The following is a 22,121-nucleotide window of genomic DNA, read 5'->3' as shown; positions in this document are numbered from 1 at the left end:
AAGCAGGCCGCACATCTTGATGCCACTTGTGATCATTTCCATCGATCTCAGAGCTTCTGCAAGCGGGGTCATGGTGGGGCATTCTGGCCCCTGAGGACCCCCCTTGCTTCTGTTCTACACTCAGCCCAGCTACGGCTGCTGCCTTGTGCCCGGACCCTCTCCTGGACCCTCCTTGTCTTCTCCTTTCTGCTACCGGGGCTCCCTTGGCAATCTGGGCAAACTGATTTGCAGATGGCAGTTGGTCCCAGAGCTCTACTGCTCCTGAGCACAAGTTTTTTGCAAGAGAGGAAAAAAAAAAAAACCAACCCAAAACCAAAAAAAACCCCACCAATCCTGCATTAAGGGACTGGCAGGAGCTGTTTCTCTCCAGTAGATGTTCTCAAAACCCTGTTATCTGTGACCTGTTAGTGCAGGCAGGAGAAGGCAGCACACACCAGCCAGTAAAACTTGCAGTCAGCAGCTCTCTAGCATCTGTCCTCAATCTGACATGCACTCTGTCTGTGGGCACACGCACAAAGCATCTGCACAACGATCTGTCAATGGTCTCCTTCACTAGCCCTCTGTACTCCAGTTTGCACTGACTCACAGCATGGTGAAGGTAAAGGTCGAGATAAAACCAGCTCTGTGAGAACAGAACAAATCAGATCTAACTTCTGAAGTAACATTCAACAACCAAAGACACGGTCTGTGCCATATCCATGTCTAAATATGATGGTCTGTCCCAGCAACGCCACACGTTACCAGTGAATTTAAAAAAAGGGTCAGTCTAAGACTACGTGTCAGTGTTTTTTGAGAAAATGGTCTCGCACACCGTGATGTACCACGAGGAACCAAAGACTGATTGCTGATGCAGCCTTCAGGAAATGAGTCAGTGTTAGAGGGAGACACCATTTCCTTCCCCTGTTCGAGGAGCAGCGCAGGGCCAGTTGAGCAACACCAACATCTCTTATGCAAGCGCAGAAACACCGCCTGCCCTTTTGGCAGCTCGGTAAGTGTCCCATGCAAAAAGGACACCTTTGCATCTGCAGAAAAAAATATGACAGGGGAAAGACTAAAAGCTCTTTAACAGCCCCGCACGAAGGTGAGGAGCTCTGAGGACCCACTTATGGGAGGTCTCAAGGACTTCCTCTCTTGCTATAGCCTAATTTAAATGAAGATTAATGTGCTCTGTTGGCACAGTCATGGAATGGGACTGCTTCATGTTCTGTTTCAGCCCACGCTATGGGGCAGAACATCATTATTCCAGCAGATATGGAAGGCAGGCTTCTTTAAATATTTGAAGATTTTATTTACGTGTACATTTAGTCTTTAACAAACATCCCCCAACCTCCTGAGGCAGCTCTTACACCAGTGCTAATTCTGAAGCACCACCTTGTTCCCAGTCTCCTCTGAAGATGCTCTCCTTGCTTTCCAGGTCTCAGTGCCAGCTCTGCCTCAAGCACCCAACACTCTCCAAGCCCTCTCGCTTCCCCGTTCCTTGCAGCCGCCTTTCCCGTTGCCAAGCCCTCACATGCTGGCCGCTTTGACATCCACTGCCTTCGCACTACACCCCAAGGCCACACACAGACACACCATCTTCTTCGGCTACATCTGCACGAGCTGCACTGTTCTTTCCCTCCACAAAGCTCCTAATCCTGCCTCAAACACATTTTGCCAGGACTACAGCCTCTCCAGCCTTTCCTATTTTCTGTTGAAGCAAGACATTGCAATGAAAAATAACATTCCTGCCCATTGATCTGATTTAGTCATTGCTCTCCTTAAGCCCTCCACTCTCTGCTCACCCATTAGTGTGTGAAATTCAAAGCAGCTATCAGGGCTCTGCTCTGTCCCCCTCTGACTCTGGTCTGCGCTGAAAGAATTGGAATCCACACCCAGACACATCCCTATACAGCCTTCCAGGCACAACTTCACCCTCCTGAGCCCCTCCACAAGAGCCACAGACATTTTGTGTTGAAATACCTTTAGAAAGTTCATTCCTACATGCAACAGAGTGAATTTATTTCAGATGCACTTTCATAAAGGTAAATTCCTAAATTCTTTTTTTTTTTTTGCTGAACAGCTTTATCTCATGTGATAGCTACAAACTAAATCACGGGGCATTTCTATTGACACTTATTCTACTCAGGCTTTTTACATTGTGCCCATCACCACGGAAATTAAAAAAAAAAAAACAAACAAAACAAAGCCAAAACCAAGAGTAAAATGTTGAGCAGCTTTGCAAGATGCAGTCCCAGGCAGGTGACAAGATCAGCAGCTACTTCCTTCAAAATAACAAGCTTGGGCAAAAATCAGAAGATGGCACAGTGCTAGTTTTTAACTACGAACAGTTAAAATGAACACACACACAATTCTCACACAGGAAACGGACCCCAGCTAATCCAGATGGGTCTCATTTTCTCTTCCACCCAAAACTAAGGACTTTTCCCTTACTTCTACCTACAGCAGAGAATCCAGGACCAAAGGCAACCTTTCAAGGCACAAAGATTCAAAAAACATGGAGTCTATATTCTAAAACTCAGTGGGAAAAGAATGTACAACCTAACCGGCCAGGTTTTCAAGAGCACTCAGCAGCACACAGCTCTTGTTTTTCTCCCTGGGTGGTGCTGTTCACATTTTAAAATTTGGCCCCGTTCGCCGAGTTACACCTACATTTGTAATTCTGTTTACACACAAACGTATAAACACACAGAAGTCAGTCTGGAAAGGAAGGCGAGCAGTGTCGCAGAAAATAAGCTCCAGCCCACTCCTGGCAGCGGCTGCTCCGAAGGGCTAGCAGGTTCCCAGATAAAAGCCCTGGCAGCTTCTACCTGCAGAAAGCTCGTTTGGGTTAATAGCTGCATCCCCCCCGAGTCCCACACAACTGTGCTCCTAGCAACCTGGCACCTCCATCCACAGTGGGAGGGACATGATTGAAAAAATCAGAGCTTTAAAACATTTCTGTTTATCAGTATTATCCCTAAAATACATTTTCTGTAACATATGGCATGGGCAGAATACACAATGGTGTAGGAGACATAGACAAAAACTTTTTGATCACTGCATTTGGCATGATCAGCTTGACATACAGTGCTAATTATTCACTGTGTTAATAATGGATTTTTCAGGTGTCTTCATAATTAAAAATATCTTTTATTTATTTTGGGTAAGCCAAGCCCTATGTTCAGATGTTGCACTTACTAGAAAACGTAAATATAGACAGTTCTTTTGAATTGGAAAGCCAAAACATTTTGCTCAGGAAAAAAAAGAAATCAAGAATTTTTTCTTGTCTCCATGCCGCATAATTTCAGTGATCCATTCAGAAAGTTTGACAAGCCTCTGCCCACCAGCAAGAGAGACACCCCAAACTCCCATCAAAAAATATTCGTAGTACACCAGTGTCTATTCTCTCCCTCGCATTGGCATGGCAGGTTATACAGACATATACACAGTGACAATGCCAGGAAGTTTTATTTTCCGAAGGCTTTTCAGTTCCCTTGGAATAATTCCTGGCCCCCGAGCTGCAACATCTGCAGGGCTACATACCGTTGCTGGAGAGGAGCGTGAAGTATGTGACAGAGAATGTCTAGTGTTTTCCATCCCCCCATGAATGAGATAGGCTCCCGAGCCGGAGAGGATCGGACTTCCCCCAATGTCCATGGTGATGCCCACCATGTTGTGAGAGGGAATGGCTGTAGGAGAGGATGCCGCTGTAGTCACCTGAGCTCCACCTCCCTGCGCTTCAAAATAGGATGCTGTGCTGCTGGGAGTGTAAATCTGAGCTTCGGTGTTGTAGGAGTAGGCAGCTCGTCTGTCAAAGGAACAAGAGGGTCAGGAGATGGAGCACATCTTGGGTGGAGAGGGGCTTGCAGAGCTAATCTCATGGACAACAGTTTCCTCAACTTGGACCACTTTAAAAGAAAAAGCTTGCCTCCATTGTTGGTTCCTCCACTGAAATTGAATCCTGTGCTGTAGAAGTCACTCCTGACAATGTTAATCAGTCCTCAGGTGGCCCTGGAGCAAAGGCCCATGGCCACAGCGAGAGCAGAGCCCAGGAGTTGCTCTGCAGCCACTGTAGGCAACCTTGGTGCCAAAGGCTGAGAGCATCCCTGAGGGCAGAGGGGCATCAGGCCCAAAGCGGGGCCAGCAGCCCCGCTGCCAGGAGCCCAGCAGCCAGGAGGAAGAGGAAGCCTTACAGAGCTCCCTTCTTCCTCCAGCAGTTATGCTCTGCTTCCTAAAGGCGCCCCACCTCACCACACCATGGGCTGGACAGAGAAAATACTGGACCCTTTTACGTAGGGAAAAGCCAGATTCCCTGGACAACAGTCCCTCTGTGAGATCAATGCCTCCCCCAAGGCTGGAGTCTGGCTGAAACCACGCCCGCACACACAACACAGCGTGTTAAAGGGTTCCTCCTCTTCCTCCTTTTAACGGCGGCAGTGCCAGCAGCAGCGCCGGGGTGGAAGGAGCCTGGGAGGACCGAAGGCTCAGCCCAGCCAGGAGGGGAACGGGGCTCTGCTACAGCCAACAAGAGACTCTTACATGGTTCCGTTGGTATAAACAGCTTCTCCTCCTTCCACATACTGGACCTGGGATGGGTATACGTGCTGCACGGATTGCACCTGAAACAGGCATCACAAACTCCAGTTACGGATATGACATTGCCTAGTAACAGTGGGAGAAACTGCATATTGCAGCCTTAAAAAACTTCCAACCTTACCTTAATATTTAGGCTTTCTTTTTAAAAGAAAAAGAAAACCAAAACACACAAAAAAGCCACATGCTTAGGAATCCCAAAGGACTTATTTATTTTAAAAGGTCAAATTAAAATAAATAAATAAGTAGTTGCTCCATGAGCAGTGGAAACAATGGAGCTGGGTTTCCTCTGCACACACGTCTCAGGGCTGGTTCTCTGCTGACTAATAAGGGTGAGATCATGCTGCAGCCTTTCCTTCAGAGAGGAGGTTGGCAGTGTCCATCTGCACCCCAGCCCCTGTTTTCATTGGTCTGGGTGGGATGTAGTCGCTGTCTGTCAAGTTGGATTTTTTTCTGAGACTGAGCAACCAAATAAAAAATTGCTAGAGGAAAAAGTCAGGAGAGTCAGACTCACTGTCCAGATGAAGCAGCACCACCTATGCCTGGTTTCTTAGGAAACAAGGACTGCAAAAGGCAAAGTTCAGATAAACAAAAACACTTGCATGGCTCACTGTCACCGAACCTTCCTACGAAGCCACTCACAGTCAGTGCATTTATTTGTGCAACTAAAAAAATTCCCAAACACTTTGCCTCTAAAAAAACCTTTACGGAGGAGCACTGCTCTTAAATGGCAATTAAAAGCATCCACCACATCTTCAAATGTGTGAAAGACAACTGCTTCAGTAAAGGTTCTTTCTAAACTTTAAATATCTTGAGAGCTTCTTTTGCCATCAGTCTAAGAAAGAAAGAGAGAGATGGAGGAAGCTGCTCTCACAGTGATCTCCAGTTCTCTAATTGCCCACAATCCTTTAATTAAGAACACGGATTTTTCTATCTGGCACAGTTTCAGATGTTGTGTGGGACGTGAGGTCCTGCTGACGCGAGAGGTCCCTGCATGGTGTCTCACCCCGGAGGTATTACCTGTTGTGGAACCTGCTGAACTCTGGGAACAGAGATTTGCTGCATCTGCGCTCCTTTGGGAGCGGAGCCTGCTGCTTGGACCAAAACCCTCTGAAAGAAGAAGATACAATAACAGACACTTACTTTCCCTCTGTAACACAAGTGAATTATGCGTTCCCTTTCAAACTTTCACAGAAAGCTTGCCTCCTACTCCGGAGGCAGCCGTACCCCTTAATTAGAACCCCTGCAGTCCCCAGCCTTCCAAGGTAATCTGCACCGGACACCAGCCCGAACTCAGTACCCTGACCCTGGGGAAAACAGAGAGCTGGATCCACATTTTCTGACACAGATCATCTTTAAGTCTCCACGCAAGTAAATAACAGCAAACAGCTGACTGATGGGAAGAGCTCAACATGAGGTTCAGTCGCAGCACTCCTCACACATTCACATTTTCCTCCTATGGCTGCAAAGTTTCTTCTCTTACAGCTGCCGCACCAAACCACACTCTGCCTCCTGCAACATGAAATCGTACCCTCCAAGGCACCACAGCCCTTATGGTTTCTACCAGCACCAAAGCTCAGATGGTGCTGCACCTCCCTTCAGTGCCACCAAGGGAACAGAAATACTTGTGTTGCACTGTGGAGGTCACTCTGAACGCTGTCCTCTACCCCTCTGCTGCCATTTCCATCGTCCCCCTGCTCCTTGCATTCAGTTTGAGGTCGGACACGCATCTCGTGGAGTGCTCAGCACCTTGTAGATCCAGCAAAACGAGCGTGGGGACGTGGTGGATGGAAAGAAATGATTCAGTGAGGCCTCTGGGAACAGAGCCTGGGATACTGGCAGGAGAGTAAGAAAGGAAGCATTCAAGCTAAAGATCAATATTGCCTTTTAATCAATATTGTCCCAATGAGGACCTTCTCCAAGCAGACAGTCATCACCTGTGGCTTGAGGCTTTAAAAATACCCAGAGATTGGGCCAACCGACCAAAAAGCTGCAAAGCAATCCCGCATGAATCCTAGAAGAGACCTTGACAATTACTGGCAACCTCATACCTATATATTTATGATTTTTAGCCCTCTGGCACCCTCCCAATGTGCCCTTTGGAACCAGCCAGAAATTCTATTCTAGCAGAATTACAGGAATATGGTAATTGCCCAGATTTCTGGGCAGCCTCTCCATCACCAGTCCCCAGGCTGACCTTCGGGAAGTCTGGATACCTCAGAGATCCTGCAGCTGAGGCAGCGATAAGGACACGTACGCTTACGCCAGCCATCACTTAGTCCGTTTTCTCTCCAAAAGAGGCTGTAACCAGTGCACGGCAGGAATCTTAAAAGCCCTTTTTCAAGTCAGGCGTTGGCAATGCCACCCACATCAAAGGCTTAGAAAGATCCCTTCCTTTCTCCTGCTTTTTACCCATTCTCTGCCATTGCTTTTACCAAAGGACACATCTCCTTTGGCACAGCTGCCCACCTCAGTGCTTGTATAATTTGTCAGTGCCTGTCTGGGTGCTCCTACGACCTTCCAGCCAAAAAAATGAATCATCCCCAACCTGTAAGATGAGGCCATCCTGTTCATACAGCCTTCTCTCACACTGAAAGGTAGACCAGTGATCAGCCTCACACCAGTCATGCTGCCAGTAGTTCATTCCCAGTATTTTCTTTGTCCTGCTGGTGAGAAGGGAAGGCTCCGGATGCTCCTTCTGTTCAGCAATCCTCCACAATCCTCTGGGTCTTCCTTAATCCATGGAGTTCCACTCAATACCACGCGTCATGATGACAGCACCAGCAAAGGCTGGACGTGGAATTTCATAATCCAAAGCCGATGGTTTTTCTAAACTTCTTTAACATGTTGTCACAGTCAAATTCACACCAATGACTGACGATCCCTAAGATACCTGACACTACTGATCAGCGGTCTCCATATCATTACAACACGAACAGGAAACATCATCTGGAGAAATCAAAGACAGGAAGGCTAAAAGACGATGGAGAGCTGGCCAAACAAGCACCGAACCACACGATGTGAGTGTCCACGTCTCCTGGTGAATCGAACGCTCCTAGCACAACTTTTAATTGTTCCTTTTCATCAGCATCCAATGGCAGCTACTTCTGCTCACTTGGGAATCGGAGAGAAGGGTGTAGCTGAGTTACACCCACTCATCCTCTTATCCCTCCAGCTTCCTGTGACAGAAACTTCTGATAGTTCCCCAAAAGGCATAAAAAGGAACCAGTTTTACTTAACCCTTCCCGTTTTGCACTAGGTAATTTTCATTCATCAGCTGAAGCTATCATTTCTCTCCTATCAGGAGACCTCCCAACTGCATTGTATTCATGAATCCTCCCTCTCCAGTTTAAAATGTCAGGATCCACCTACCAAAGCAGGAGCCCAGCATGTGGCTCCTGCACCCTCTCCCTGCACTAGCACTACTCCTGTGTCTTCTCTGTTGAGCCCGGTACCTTTGCAGAGATGCCTTTAAGGACTGTTTCATTTTCTCCTGCTTTTATTGACACATCCAATAATGAGAACAGGATATTATACTGAAGCAAACACCAAACTGGCATGAAATGCTTGGGTAGCTAAGTTAAAATCTAAATCCCATGGTTTAAAGCTTGCGTATTTGTAGGGCTAACACATGAAATATCTACATCAATGCGAAGTCCAGCAACAGGTTCTCCCCACTGCCTCAACGGGCTGGTGACCAATCCTCTCCCTCCTATAAAAACCCTGGATTAAAATACATCTGCCAGTAAAACAGGTCTCTTCTCCATGGAAACGGCATTCCCAGTTGTGCATACGTTACCTGCTGAGATGCTGGCACTGGCTGCACTACCGGAGCCTGGGCTGATGCAGAAGTGTGAAGTGCCACAGAAGCTGCTGGGTCTGATCCACCCTCCGAACTCTGCATGCTCACTGCTGGGGAGAACAGAAGGGAGATCAGCCAGGGAAAGCACGGCTACACACCGCAGCAAACGCCCGAGGAACCCACCTCTAACAGGAACAAAATCCCAGTGGAAGATCCAGGGGAAATGCTAGGAAGGAAGGTAGCTACCTTCCTACAGAGGATTCTTTTTAGCCTTGGAGCTAATTTTAATACAGTATTATATTAAGAAAAAAGAAAGTTGCACAATTGTTCCACAGAAAGGAGAGGGAAGGAACAGAAAATGCATTTCTAAATATAACCGAAAAGTAGCGTTGGAAAATTATTGTGTCATAGTGAGGATAACTTCAGATCTGGAAGAGTAAGAGCATATTTTAAAAATCATTTCCCCCCCCGCCGCCTTATCATGTTTAACTACTGAATTAAAAAAAAATAAATTAATCAAATCTGAGTACATGCCTGGAGCTTAGCTAATTCTTTCATTTGGGAAGTAGGGTAGTCGATCTGGGTTTATAATCACAACCGATGATCAGCCACGAATAGCAGAAGAACAGCGACTGGCCATCATTTTAAAACCCACCAACCACCCCCACAAAGAACCACCTCCGCTCTCCCATCCACGTCCTCGCCCTAAAATCCCAGCGGCCTCCCCAAGGTCCCCAAACACGGACACGCTGTCGCCCTCTGGTCCTGCTTCCACGCCGCCACCCTACAGGGCTGGTGCCCTCAGAGCCTTCAAGTCACCCGGGTCCCCCTCTCCTGACACTCGCCCAGAATCGCTCAGCCGCTGAGGGAAGCATCCCAAGGGCCGTGCCGAAATGTCCTGGGGATGGAGAGGCCGCACAAGAGCAAAGCCGAGCACCGGTCCTGCAGCACCGGCTCTCCATCCCCCCGGGTCTCCTCGGTCCCTCACGGCGCCGTCCTGGCACCCAGCGTCTGTGTCCTGCGGGGCGTGGGGCATGTTAATGGCCTGAGGGACAGCGAGGGTTGCTGCGACGGTGCTTCCCGAGAGCAGACGATGTCATTTTGGGGTTTTTGATGTAATATGGGGGGGTGGGAGAGTCTTTTTTCACCAGTTTCTTGTGAAAATTCCTGTTTAAAAAACTATTTTAAGAGAGCTTCTGTTGTCACTTCAAAGCCAAAAGATTCAGAAACATCCAGATTTTGAACGGTGTCATTTCTCCTTTCTCACTGCCGAGTGTCATTTAGCCTCCACATAACGGTGTGAAATCTTTTCCATTTTATTTTTCTTCTCTGTCCAGTAATTAAGCTGTTTCATCAACCTTGTGCAAGTTAAGCCGCAAAAGGACAAAAGAGAAACCAATGGACACTGGACCCTGCTCCTTTGATAGCTCTTTGTGGTAAAAAGAAATGCAAGGGGGAAGTGAAGTTACAGAAGTTACCGGTTTATGCTCCTTCAGCTATTGAAAAAAACCACCAAAATATTTAGATCCTTCAGAAAACAGGTTTTTAAGATTTTTGCCTGCTCAGTGCTCACCCCGTATTCCACTGCTACCCAGTTGTAAATTACAAGCCCTCTCCCGACTTCCCCGAAACCCCACAGCTTGCAAGTAATTTTCTCTTTCACATCATCTTTCTTGCATCCAGAAGAAAGAGTAGATACAGAACCCATATAGCCACTGCTCCAAATACAACCACCAGATTAAGTTAACAAGCCCAAAACAAGGTAAGGAAATTTAGTCCCTGTTTATCACCGCTTGCGTCCCCTCGAAGCCCTCAGGTCTGCCCGCGGCAGACGTGCTCAGCTCCGTTCCCCGCAGCTCCGCTATATAAAGGCAGCACCTGCTTCTCCCCATCACTGCCCCTGCGTGGTTTTTAGCCAAAAGCTCTTTTGTCGGAAGATACCCATTGCAACAGTGCTGCAGGATCACGAAAATAATAATTCTCATAGTAAATTAATGAAATAGCCTCCCGCCTGTTTCAGCCCCAAATTATTTGCAGCTAAACATGTGGCCAGCGCTGCTGGCAGAGCAGGCAGGTTTATAAAGCTCACGTGACGATGCTCAAGCAGGAGAGAGGGGTGACTTTCAGCGTACACATTCTCCTAACTTTTGCAAGGGCGTTTTGTTGTCCATCTCTTGTGCCCAGGGCTCCAGCTAACAGCTTTCTAGGGCTTTGCGAGTAAAAAAATGTAGCATGGTGAACTTACAGGAGAAAGTTGGGTAAGTTGCCAAATGTATTTTAATGATCTCTTTGAAAATGGTTCTGGCAGGGTCGGATCTCAGCGTTTCAGGTCTACAGAAAGGTCTCTTTTCAAGTGCGGTTACAATCAGAAAAGGACACTCAGAAGAGATGCTATCGCAAAATTACCACCTCCTCACCTCTGCTGATAAATTTTGTCTTCTGGTTTCCCTCAGTGACCAAAAGAGACCAAAGAGAGGCAGGCAGGGTGGAAGATGAATTGTCTGCTGCCAAAATAAATCATCAACATTATCTTCAGATTTGTTCCAAAACGCAGGCTCTGTTAGTCAGACACAAAGACCCTGATGAAATCTGCAGCTGGTACTTCCAGACAAGGTAGACAGACACAGACGTACCGGGCCACTAAGGCACACATACAAAACTTATTATTTTGTTTATCAGTGAAACATCCCGGATAAAGAATAATTCATTTCCCATTAAAGCCATCCTGTGCTTCCTGAGATTTGGAGAGGCAGTTATACATGCCATCTGCTAACATTAATTTGCGCTGATGAAAAGCCGACAACGTAAACAGAATTCCTACGCTCTGAGAAACCACCGCACGGTGCCACAGAGCTTCGCCGACGTCCTGGGAGCACAGCTACCAAGTGAGCCGGCACCCGAGCCACGGCTCCAGAGGATGGGCAAAGCACCGGCTTTCAAGGAGGAGAGGAAACATGGCATCCAAGGTCTTGCTCTTCCCTCTTCTTGGGCGCTGTGCGGGCAAAGTAAGGAACACCTTGGTAGCTCCTTAATGAACATTGGCTGCCAGAGCTCAGCTGTCCGCTTGTGCAGCTCTTTGGCAGTTCTGCCACATCCCTAAAGCAAACGCCCATGAAAGGACTCACTGCTCTCCTCCGAGCTCATTCTTCACCTCCCACAGAGGAGGAACTTTCACAGTGTTCTTGATCATCCTCTCTCAGAGACTCGGTGGCTCAAAAGCAAGCCCTCCTGTTTCCCAGAGAGATAACATTTGCTGCCTTCCTCTTAGATCTGGTCTAACAAAGAGAGGTTCATCCCAGCCACACCTGCTTCCCACTTCTGACACCAGGAGAACGCTGCAGCCCTCTCCTAGCAGAAGTGACTGACAGAAGCTATTAAAAGGTTTCTCATGGCTTCTGACAGCCGGTCTTTCACCTGACAGTTTGGCAGCCTCCTCGGTACTGGGGAGTTCGCACAAACTGGGAACCTAAATAGTAGTCAGCAGAGCTGCTGGTGGGTCACAGAGAGGATCAGCATCCACAGCTGACTTTCATAGAATCATAGAATGGTTTGGTTGGAAGAGACCTTCACAGGTCACCCAGCCCAACCCCCCTGCCAGAAGCAGGGACATCTCCAACCAGATCAGGTTGCTCAGAGCCCTGTCCAACCTGGCCTTGAACATTTGCAGCGATGGGGCATCCACCACCTCTCTGGGCAACCTGGGACAGTGCTCCACCACCCGCAGCGTAAAAAAATTTTTCCTCATATCTGATCTGAATCTGCCTCCCTCTATTTTGAAACCATCACCCCTTGTCCTGTCACACCAGGCCCTGCTGAAGAGTCTCTCCCCACCTTTCCTGCAGCCCCCTTTGGGCACTGGGAGCCGCTCTCAGGTCTCCCCGGAGCCTCCTCTTCTCCAGGCTGAACAGCCCCAGCTCTCTCAGCCTGGCCTCACAGCAGAGCTGCTCCAGCCCTCTCAGCATCTGCGTGGCCTCCTCTGGACCCTCTCCAACTGGTCCACATCCTTCTTATGTTTCGTAGCTCCAAAGCACCTAATCAGGTTAAGAAGAGCAAAAAGAGAAGTCAGTTATTTTTGCCAGGGGGCAGAAGGGACCTGATCATGCGCAAGGACTGAAATCGCTGTGAGAAGGGCCTTACTCAGACGTTGGCGTTTCAGGTAGAGACAAGTTTAAAACTCTGGTTGCTCAACCCGGCGGGTGATGTCACGCACAGCATCACGACCCTGGAAGGCATTGCAGAAATCTGGATTCCAGGTTGCATCATCACTGAATGAATCAGGCAGACAACGAGGCTGCTGCGCTCTGGAAACCTTCTGTTTACACACAGCTATCTCGGTATCCAAGCAAACAGCAGGGACAGGAAAGGAAATACAGAAAAAACGAATAACTTCTGGGTGCTATTTCTGGTTCTGCCACCAGCTTGCTCTGTGACCTTGAACAGGATGCTTCCCCTTCCCTGCGTTTCAGTTTTCCCACTCCTAAAAAAGCCACAGTCCTCCCCTAGGTAAGGTATTTTTTAAGCACTGGTCTCAGAGGGCTGTCAAAGCCTGAATGCGTTTGAGAAAGACAAGTAGTAATGTTACAAGCCTCGAGGGTCGATAAAAACTCCAATTGTCACCTGTCCATTCGTAAGCCACGTTGCCTCAATGTAAAGAGCCTTGCCTTTGTTAATCTCTCCTGCCTAAGCCAGCTCCAAAATGCTGCGAAAACAGAGATAAGAGGAGCATTTCAAAATATTTTTCACATTCAAGTTTGCAGTGAGAGGGAGGGAGAAAAGGAGGGGGCACAGCTCTCTGCTGCGCCTTGCCTTCGAGCGCTGAGAAGGGAAAGCAGCAGCATCCTCTGCGCCGGTTCCCCAGCTCCCAAAAAGAGCTTGGGAAAGGAGCGGGGGATGGATGGGAGAGCCCCCCGGCAGTGGGAAGGGTGTCACTGGGCGCCCGGTCTGCGCCGCAGCCCACGAGCTCTGCCATCCCGGAGATGAGGAGGAACTGCAAGTATTTTTCCACAGAATGTTTTAATATAAACTATCAGCTCCTGAACACTCAAACAAAAACGTCTCGGAGTGAAACGCCGAGACCTCAAATGTTTAATAACTGCGGTTGATTAGAGCCAGAGCAGGGGATCTGCCCCAGGGAAGTATTTGGTTTATTTTTCTCCGCTGCTCTGGTCCTCGCTCCACGGGACACGCAAGCGCAGGGCTAGCCGAGCACCAGCAGCTGCCCCAGCTGGCTCCGAGACTTCAAATAAAAGAGGATTTACGTCCCTGCCTTCCTTAGGGCCAGGCTCACTTCTGCTGTAGTTGCGGGCCGACCTACCTGGTGTTTTGGTACCAGGAGAAAATGTCAGCAGTGGAAGTGACGAGAACTATCCCTCACCTTACGTTTATTTCTGAAGAGCAGCCTTACATAAATCAGGGGTGGGACTTGCACAGCCTTGGCTCTCCTGTGGCATTTAGGTCTTCTATTTACATATCCCGGATTTTTTAAGGTGAAAATGTAAAAAATATTAGCTGCTCACACCCGCAACCAGCGACTGCTTTTTTAAATCCAGAATAATCATACAACCATACCAGTGTTGCTTTCCAAATACTAAAACTGTTACTATTTCAGGGAATCACTTGCTCATTTGAAGACAAGTCATGAACTATTTTATTTAAATTGCTTTTCAAAGCTTACTTGGTCACCCTTTTTAAATTAACTTTTAAAATTATTTAATTACATCTTTTTTTTTTTCTGGCAGAACTTTTGAAATAGAATAGAATACTGGGACAGAAATGAGGGAAAGGAAAATGTCTTCAATGCAGTTGTTGTTGTTGTTAAGAACAGTGAATTATTACACGACAAAGTTTCTCACAGCTTACATATGTAAGCGTCCCAGTAAACTTTGGTGGGGGTTATTACCTCTACTGGGTGACTAATTCCCTCCATTTGCCACTTGTAAATGGGCTTAACGACTTCTTCTCCAAGGGGATTGAAACGTGGGGCATAAAAATCCACCAGGAAAATGACTGCCTTGAGTACAGGACTCGGTGGCAAACCAGATCTTTGATGACCGAAAAATGGACTTCATGTCTTTCATTTCAAATTAAAATATAAAGGTGGGAAAAGTTTATTCTTCCAGGTGAACTTGCTATAATTACGCTTGCCTTTTTACTAATGAGATTTAGCATCCCCAACAGCCAGGATGCTCAGCTGTGCACAGCTGGCGCTCCAAGTTTCCTTTCTGTTCGAGGATCTGGGGCTGACCAGGGGGTAAAACACCCAGGGAATCACACACGGTCGCATTTCCATATGCAAGTTCATGATCCAGCTAGGAATTTTTCTCCTGCTATCTGGTATCTTACGGAAAATAATGGGAAGGTTGTAGTTTAATTTAAAAAAATGAATTCTTTCTCATCCATAACATTGACCTGCTAGGATGCAAATTCAAAGCCAAGTTTTTGCCTTTTTTTTTGTTTGTTTGGTTTTGCGCATTTTTTGCATACTTTGAAAGGAAGGCTTACATATAAAAATAGTTATTTGGTTTCTGGAACTTTTATTCAGGTTTAGTTGGCATGGAACTTAGATAAATAGGAAAACCAGAACAGCAATAACTGAACTTAGAAGAAATAAAAAGGCTATTTAACCATCACACTCTATATGGGCTCTAAGTGGTATTTTCTCCCTGACTACAGAAAAAGGAACCATGGTTTTTACACTTAATGGATTCACTACTGAGAATCCTCAACGCTCTCAGAAGTGACTGAAAATAATCAAAGGCACGCAGGGAACAGCAGAGTTTTACTTTCTTTTCTAACAGATGCACACTGTCCATCAACTTTATCCACCACACTTTATGCCATATTTGTTTTACCAAAGAAAACCTTCTTAAATATTTTCCATTTCATTCAACATTTTTGGCTCAGTCTGTATTTAACAACTTGCCCTGAAAAGGCATTAGTTGTGTTATAACGAGGGCATAGAAAGGAAGTGTTTCATTCTTTGGAAGAAGAAACATTTTTATCTTATGTGAATGAAAATGCAATCGCGTGATTTATACCACTTAGAGCAGAACTAAACACTGGTATCAAACCCAGCTTGCCTCCTGCCTCCACGCGCATCCTTCATCCCTGCTGCGCATGTCTCCAAAGCATGGTATCTCTGAGAAATAAAAGGCGTTCCCCTGAAATTCCAATCAGGAGAACATTAATTTTTTTTTCCGTTGCTCACGAAACTCAGAAGCCGGAGGGGCGCACAAGCAGGCACTTGCAGATGGCTGGTACGCCCCCATCTTTGCCCCCTCTTTGGAAAAACATGATTCCAGCTCACCCACCTGTGAAACCAAAAGAAACTCTTCGCTTTGGGATGACTGAGACAAAGAGAAGCTGCTCCACCAGCATCCCCGTTTAGGAGTGATCTTTCCCTTCAGACCACGCAAGCAGTGCTTGGAGAACGAAGCTCCTGCTAGCAGCAGGCACGGCGCAAAGCCTTTGGAAGTCTGGCTGCTTAGCACCTGAACTTTATCCTCCCCCAAAATGTTGTGCAACTGGCACTTACGATACTAGCTTGACTTAGGAGAGCTGATTTTTTTAACTGCTCCAAAAGCTCTGGAAGAAGAGCCTGCTACCCCGGCTTTCAGAGGGAGCCAGGAAACACCAGAGCAGGCCAAGGCCGGACAAAATCTTGGCTCATCAAAACCTCGACCTCCACACCAAACCCCCTCACCCCACGCCGAGGACAGCCCGTGACGGCTGCAGCCAGCTCTTCCAGACTAACAGGAGCTGGCACTTGAGCCGGCTCAGCTAAAAAGTGTCCTGCACCACATGTCGTAACCTTCAGCCTTTTAACGAGCGGTGGTAAGTGGAGGGGATGGAAAGGGGAAGCAAACATGACAAGGAACTTGATAATAAGCTGAATCTGGAGAGGCTGCTTATTACATTGCTTCAAAATGTTATAAACAGAGAAGGCACCAGAGCCTTCCACTGATTAGGTTAAATTAATTTAAAACAGAAGCAAACGCTGCTTGTCTAAGTGCTCTAGTTACCTGGAAACACAGATAAACCCAAAACACACATTTCAAGGGCAGCAGGCAGCATAGCTGGTTTGGTTTTTGTTGGGGTTTTTTTTCAGAAGCCTGGTCCTCATGGAAAAATACAAATTTGGAAACGGCTTTTATTAGCAATAGTTAATAATACACTCTCAGTCTTTAATTAGATTTCAAGGAATCAAGTCAAGTAATAGATATATACACACAGACATAATTGTTGTGTAACAGCAGTTCACTGATCTTTGCTGTTTCTTTAACAGTAACTTTCAGAGAGGCAGAAGAGAGCGAGGAACGTATCTGTGCTGGCTGCACAATTTGGAGTTTCCTTAAGAGCCAGCTGAGACTGAAGAGCAGAAGCTGAGATGGTTTACGGTTGCTGGCAGCAGCCTGTGGGCAAACCCCATGTGCACGGATCTCAGACCTGAACATGGCAAAATAACGCCGTGAAGCTCCCTCCCGTACAAAAACCTGTCCCGTTTTCCTTCTGGATTCGTAATACGAAGGCTCTCCGAGTGCCAAAAGGCAGAACTGGATTCCCGCAGAGCTGAACGATCCCTTCTGGTGCTCAGATGTATTCCACACACAGCCTGTGCGCTGCCATGCTGCACCTCACCCTCAGTCCCCCCGACTCACCTGCGCGAGTCCCAGCTGTTTGCCCTTATAAAAAAAGTCCAACAGCTTCCAGATTTTTAGCCTTACACAACCCTGTCAGCAAGTGCTTGAAACTCCTTGTTCCTTTCCTATTTCCAAGCTAAATCTTGACTTCAGAAAAGTTTTGCTACTAGGATGGCAAATAATGCTACCCAAGAAAAAAAATCTTTTTATCTGCTGAGCGGTGAGGAAGCTTTCACGTCTGGACAGAGGAATTAAGTCACACAATGCACTGTACTCCATGTCCAGGCCCTTCAGGTACCGGCTGCAACATACGTATTGGTACTATCTGGTGAGAGCAAGGGCCAGTTCTGGGCTCACGTGAATCATTTTCCCATATTTTCAATGCGTGCACTGTAGGGGTTTCCTAGGGCTGCGATTTAATAGGGGAAGCACACCACGTCAGGCAAAAATCTGGCACAAAAGCATTTCAAAGGTGCCTTTCTAGGACAAATCGTAACGTTTCAATCACCAACCAAACCAGGACATCTGGTTACTTGACCCTTGCGCTCTGCAGCTGTGCTTCTGCGTGCTCCCAGGACGATCCCAGGTACCTGGGTACAGTGAATCCTCCCCCAGCTGAACCGGGCTCATTCTGGACCAAGGAACTGCAAAGCTCGGTACTCGGTTGTGCTTTTCCAAGACCTGCTTTTGTAGCTTGTCCTATGGCAGGAAACTATGGTTAATTCCAAGAGATCAGCTTAATTTAAACCTGCATGTTCATCAGCCATCACTTTTTACCCATTGAGACCAGACAGTCCTTTCCACGATCTTCAGGCTGGCCTTAAATTTGGCAATTTAAGTGTGAAGCAGGACATTTGCTGCATTTTTGCATTTAGATGTGGCACGGCAGCAGCAGTTGTTTCCATCATGCCTATCCGGCGAACGGCAAATGCAGAAGGAACTGCTGCCAGCACAGTTCAGTATATTGTTATTTATTTATACAGCACCATCCACAAGCCTTGTGGTCGTTAACAAAGTTAAGCAGAACAAGCCACAAACATCAACTGTGGCCGTTCAGAGAAAAGACAGCTTCATCTCAGATTTTACGGCAGCAGCTGAGTCAGCGCTCCGGAAGTCTCCGGGAGAGATGCCGCCACGGAGCGGACTGAAATACGGCACGAGGGGATAGAGAAGTGGTCACGAGCGTTGGCGGTGCTGTGGGTTTGCACTGGGTACTGTGAGAAGCCAGAAAGGAGTTGGAGCAAGGAGAGAAACAAGAAACGGTCACTTTTGCCGCTGAAAGGCAAGTAGTGCCTGGGCGGGCATGAGGAGGAAGAGGAGGAGGTGGAGGAGGGCTTGTTTGCTTTCTCCTGACACTCAGGGCAAGTTTCTTTGTCTCTCTCAAACATCTGCATGAGCTCTGACTCCACCGTCCTTCCGCCTGCACACGAGATGTTCTTCCAGGCTGTGCTACTCCTGGGGACTACTGCCCTGACGGTAACACCACTGGACTGGTGTTACTGGGGAGGAACCATCACGGAGATCTGGGCTCTGCTCCTCGCTGCACAGAAAACGGGGTCACGCCCTTTACGTGACGGTGCCGCACCAAAACATCCCCATGCGTGTGTGCAAACTGCTCTCACCAGAGTTTGGGATTTGCCTGCTGACGATTCCACTTCCACCCGTGCAGTAAGACTGCCCCAAGTCCAAAATCCCCACTGCCTAATGCATTTTTTGGGGGGTCCCAAAACTAAACTCCCAGCTGTTATTCATCTGTTCCATCGCAGCATTCAGCGCCAGTTTCAGCAAGTAACGGGACAGAAGTGACTGGTTCTCAGACCAGTGCACTGCTGCCAGCAAAGAAGGGGAACGAGCTGGGTTTTTTCCCTTGTGGAAATGTCAGGTTCATACAGCTCTGGGCGACCGGTACTGCAGACTCCAGCACTAAACAAGACCCCAGACAGAAGACACAAACTACCCAGAGACACACAGTTCTTCCTGGAGAGGCAAAGAAACGAGAAGGCTGCTTTAGGCACCCTAGAAATGCATTTGGGGAATACGTATTGAATATTCTGCACTTGGAGAAAGGCACTGCTGTATTTTTGGTGAGGACAGCATTAGGACAGACCGTATTTTAGACGACTGGGAGAAGATAAAGGCTTGCAACAAGTATACACTGCTCTAACAGTCTGCTTTCTCCCAAATAAAGAGAATTGACTGTTACCAAACTAGAATTACCCGAGTTATATCTTTTATCCAGGCAACAAATTCCTGTGGGCAGTATTTCTGGCCTGGAGACATGAGTGGGTGGCTTTCCGACAGAACATCTCAGCCCACTAAACTTTCTGTCTGCAGTCTGGCCAGAGAGGGGTTCAGTTAACACCCAGAAAACAGTTTCTTTCTTTTTTAATCCATTCAATAAGCGGGCAAGGCAAAGCTGCAGTGCGAAAAACTCGTCCCCCAGCGCTGTGTTGAGGGATCAGGATTGTGTGTCGAGTCTACCCAGCCGAGCGGGCAGACACAGTAACGGAGGGAGGGGGGCTTTAGCCCCAGTCCTGCGACTGCTTGGCGGGGTTACAGGGGCGGGGGGTCCCCCCCGCACCCCTCACGCTGCCCAAGCGCGGTGCAGACGGAGCAGGAGCCGGATGCTGCGGGGCGGGGGCGCGGAGGATGCGGGGCCCACGCTGTTTGGGGAGCAACAGCGGTTGCCATGGGCGACGCGGTCCCCTCCCGCGGCCCGGGCGCGTTGCCTGGCAACGCGGGGAGCGCGTCCCAACGCAAACATCCCCATCCCCGCCAGGCACACGGCAGCGGGTGTTCTCAGAAGCCCGGGAGGGCTAACAAATAATTTATTTGCTATAGTAACTGAAGGCGAGGCGGGGGGGGGGACGGGGACGGACTGCGGGGTTTGGTGCTTTTGTTTTGGTTTTGTTTTCTTTTATTTAATTGTTATTTCAGAATAAATGGATTAACAGGCTGGACACCCAGGGAAAGGAACCTGGTTGGTTGGTTGGGTTTAGATCCTTGTTTTTAAAAATATTATTGAGGAGTTAATCTCTTTTGGAGAGGGTAGTAACGAGTCATTGCACAAACCTCTGTGTCCCCAGCCGGGGAAGCACCGCACGGCCAGGGCTACCCCCAAACACACCAGGCCCTGAGCAAGTACTCTGTGAACTTCTTAAATTTTGGGTTTTTTCACCTATTTGTAGATTCCTAGAAGCTCCCCAGCAGAATCGTAGATCCCTTTAAAAAGATGTTTGCTTTTCTGGGTTGTATCTGTGAGTCTGGGGAAAGGCAGTCCGGCTGGGAAACAAGCTTTCGGGAGAGGGCGTGTGTGGTTTTCGAGCGTCCACTGATTTAGTGAAGAGGAGAGACGCACCAGAAAGATGTTTTCTTCAGTTCTCTGATCATAGAAAACTAATTTAAATTCTCTACTTTGCTTTTTTAACAATAAAATTTGAGGCAACTAATCACAAGCAAAAAATTATGAACATTCAGAGGATTTTACGGGAGAGCTTGCTCTCCATAGAAAAAATGAACAGAGACAGGCTTTTGTTGGGCTGGTGGAAACAGAGCATTGTCCTGGGCACAGCGCTACCACCTAAAACGTAAAAGTTCCGCTGTGCTCATTAATCATCATGAAGGGCACATGCTGCCGTCACAGACTCCCAAATTCAACAGAAGCAGAATTTGTACAGAATTTGTCTGTCCAGCTTTCACATCTAAGCTTAGGCATTGGCATCACATCAGTTCACCTTCGCAGTGATTAACGACAAAGCCTCTCACTGAAGGTGCTGATTTCCAAGTGTGGGGTGCTTTTAGTGCTTCCTTTGGCGTTTCTCTAATGGCACAGTCCTCAAGGGCACTGCAACAGAATTGCAGCAAGGCATTCACTTCTCTGAGGCAAAGAAGTAGAAAATCTACAAAAAGTAGAAATCACTCATCCACTGGATAAAAAAAAAATGAAGAGTGGCAGTACTGGGCACTTTTGAAATAAGGTCTTTCAAAAATTCTGTTCTTTATTTAAGGATTTATTTTTTTCAACCTATTGCTGACCTCAGCCGCTAGATTACTCCTTGGTCTTCTAGCATTTCATTGCATTTATCTCGTTCTTGGAGGGACTCACGTGCCTCTTGCATGAGAATGGCCCAGGAACATTTTGAAGGAGGCAGCTGATCTTTTCCTTGTGATGTTCAGAGCGGCATTCAGAGACACTCATGCAAGACAGCCAAGAGTTTGGCATGGCTTGGCAACTTAAAAATGACACCTGAAAATTAAGAAATGTCATAACTTGAAGAATCTGCCCAGCACAGGGATGAAATATGCACCATTTGCAGCTATGTGAGGTGATGTGGTAGCATTTGAACTCAGTACAGAAAAAAAGCAAACTCAAAATAAGCTCCTTTGCTTGAAGGCATCCCTGCATATCTTACCTTATGGTAGACTTCAGCATTGAAATCTCCAAGCTGTGTGAAATATGGGTAAAAGATGCTTTAACATTGCACATTGGGCCAAGTCAAAGATAATTCTGGCTCAGAGGAACATCTCTGCTGTGACAGCAGAAGGAGCGCAGGTAAACGCAACCAACCTCTTGATAACTGGGCTCTCACTCAAATGCCAGCCTGCAAAGCAAGCCAAAACTCACTGTCTTGCTCCTTGGTCTTCCACCACAATTACTCAAGTGATATCTTTGCTGGCCTTGACCCAAGACCTATCAACTCATTTCAGAGTGTAAAAGAGGGCAGCTGCCCTGAGAGAGCCACTATTCTTATGCCTTATTAAGATGGGCAAATTAAGTCCAAGATTCTTCTCATTCCATTTCTTTCTGCTAAGTGCCCTCATTCCTGCTTTAATATGCTAAAAAGTTACCGCTGGGATGAGGAAAACAAATTAAAATTGAGAGCTGACACCTCTCAAGTGAGGATGCTGGTAGGGGGTTTTAGGATTTCGGTCGCTGGAGTCCTGTTACTCCCACAGAGCTCTGCCTGACAGGAAAAAGGCTTTCCAGCTTTCCAACTTTTACTGAAGAAGTAAAAAGAACGACCCGATTTCAGAGAGTCACTTTAGACAATCAACCTTCTTTACTTTTATCTCCTAGTGGTTTATAATCCAACTTTGGGGAATTTCTG

General features: G+C 47.3%; 1 protein-coding gene across 5 annotated transcripts in view; it reads right to left on the bottom strand.

Annotated features, from left to right (window-relative positions):
• Window positions 1-22,121, bottom strand: part of RFX2 (regulatory factor X2) — a 59,565-nt gene that overhangs the window by 20,897 nt on the left and 16,547 nt on the right. For 3 of the 5 annotated variants that reach the window (XM_086767387.1, XM_086767390.1, XM_086767391.1), the window contains exons 2-5: window positions 8,372-8,481; window positions 5,593-5,682; window positions 4,519-4,598; window positions 3,523-3,787 (exon numbers count right to left, since the gene is read on the bottom strand). In XM_086767387.1, coding sequence (XP_086623513.1) covers window positions 3,523-3,787; window positions 4,519-4,598; window positions 5,593-5,682; window positions 8,372-8,476 — 540 coding nt within the window. In that variant the 5' untranslated portion in view covers window positions 8,477-8,481. Of the gene's footprint in view, window positions 1-3,522; window positions 3,788-4,518; window positions 4,599-5,592; window positions 5,683-8,371; window positions 8,485-22,121 lie in introns of all 5 variants that reach the window. The other 2 variants (XM_086767388.1, XM_086767392.1) reach the window with 2 other exon arrangements.

Source organism: Chlamydotis macqueenii, chromosome 26 (assembly GCF_036417535.1).
Source record: "Chlamydotis macqueenii isolate bChlMac1 chromosome 26, bChlMac1.mat, whole genome shotgun sequence".
Lineage (NCBI taxonomy): Eukaryota > Metazoa > Chordata > Aves > Otidiformes > Otididae > Chlamydotis > Chlamydotis macqueenii.
Note: the sequence above shows the minus strand (reverse complement) of the source record. Positions and strands in the feature narration are given on the sequence as shown.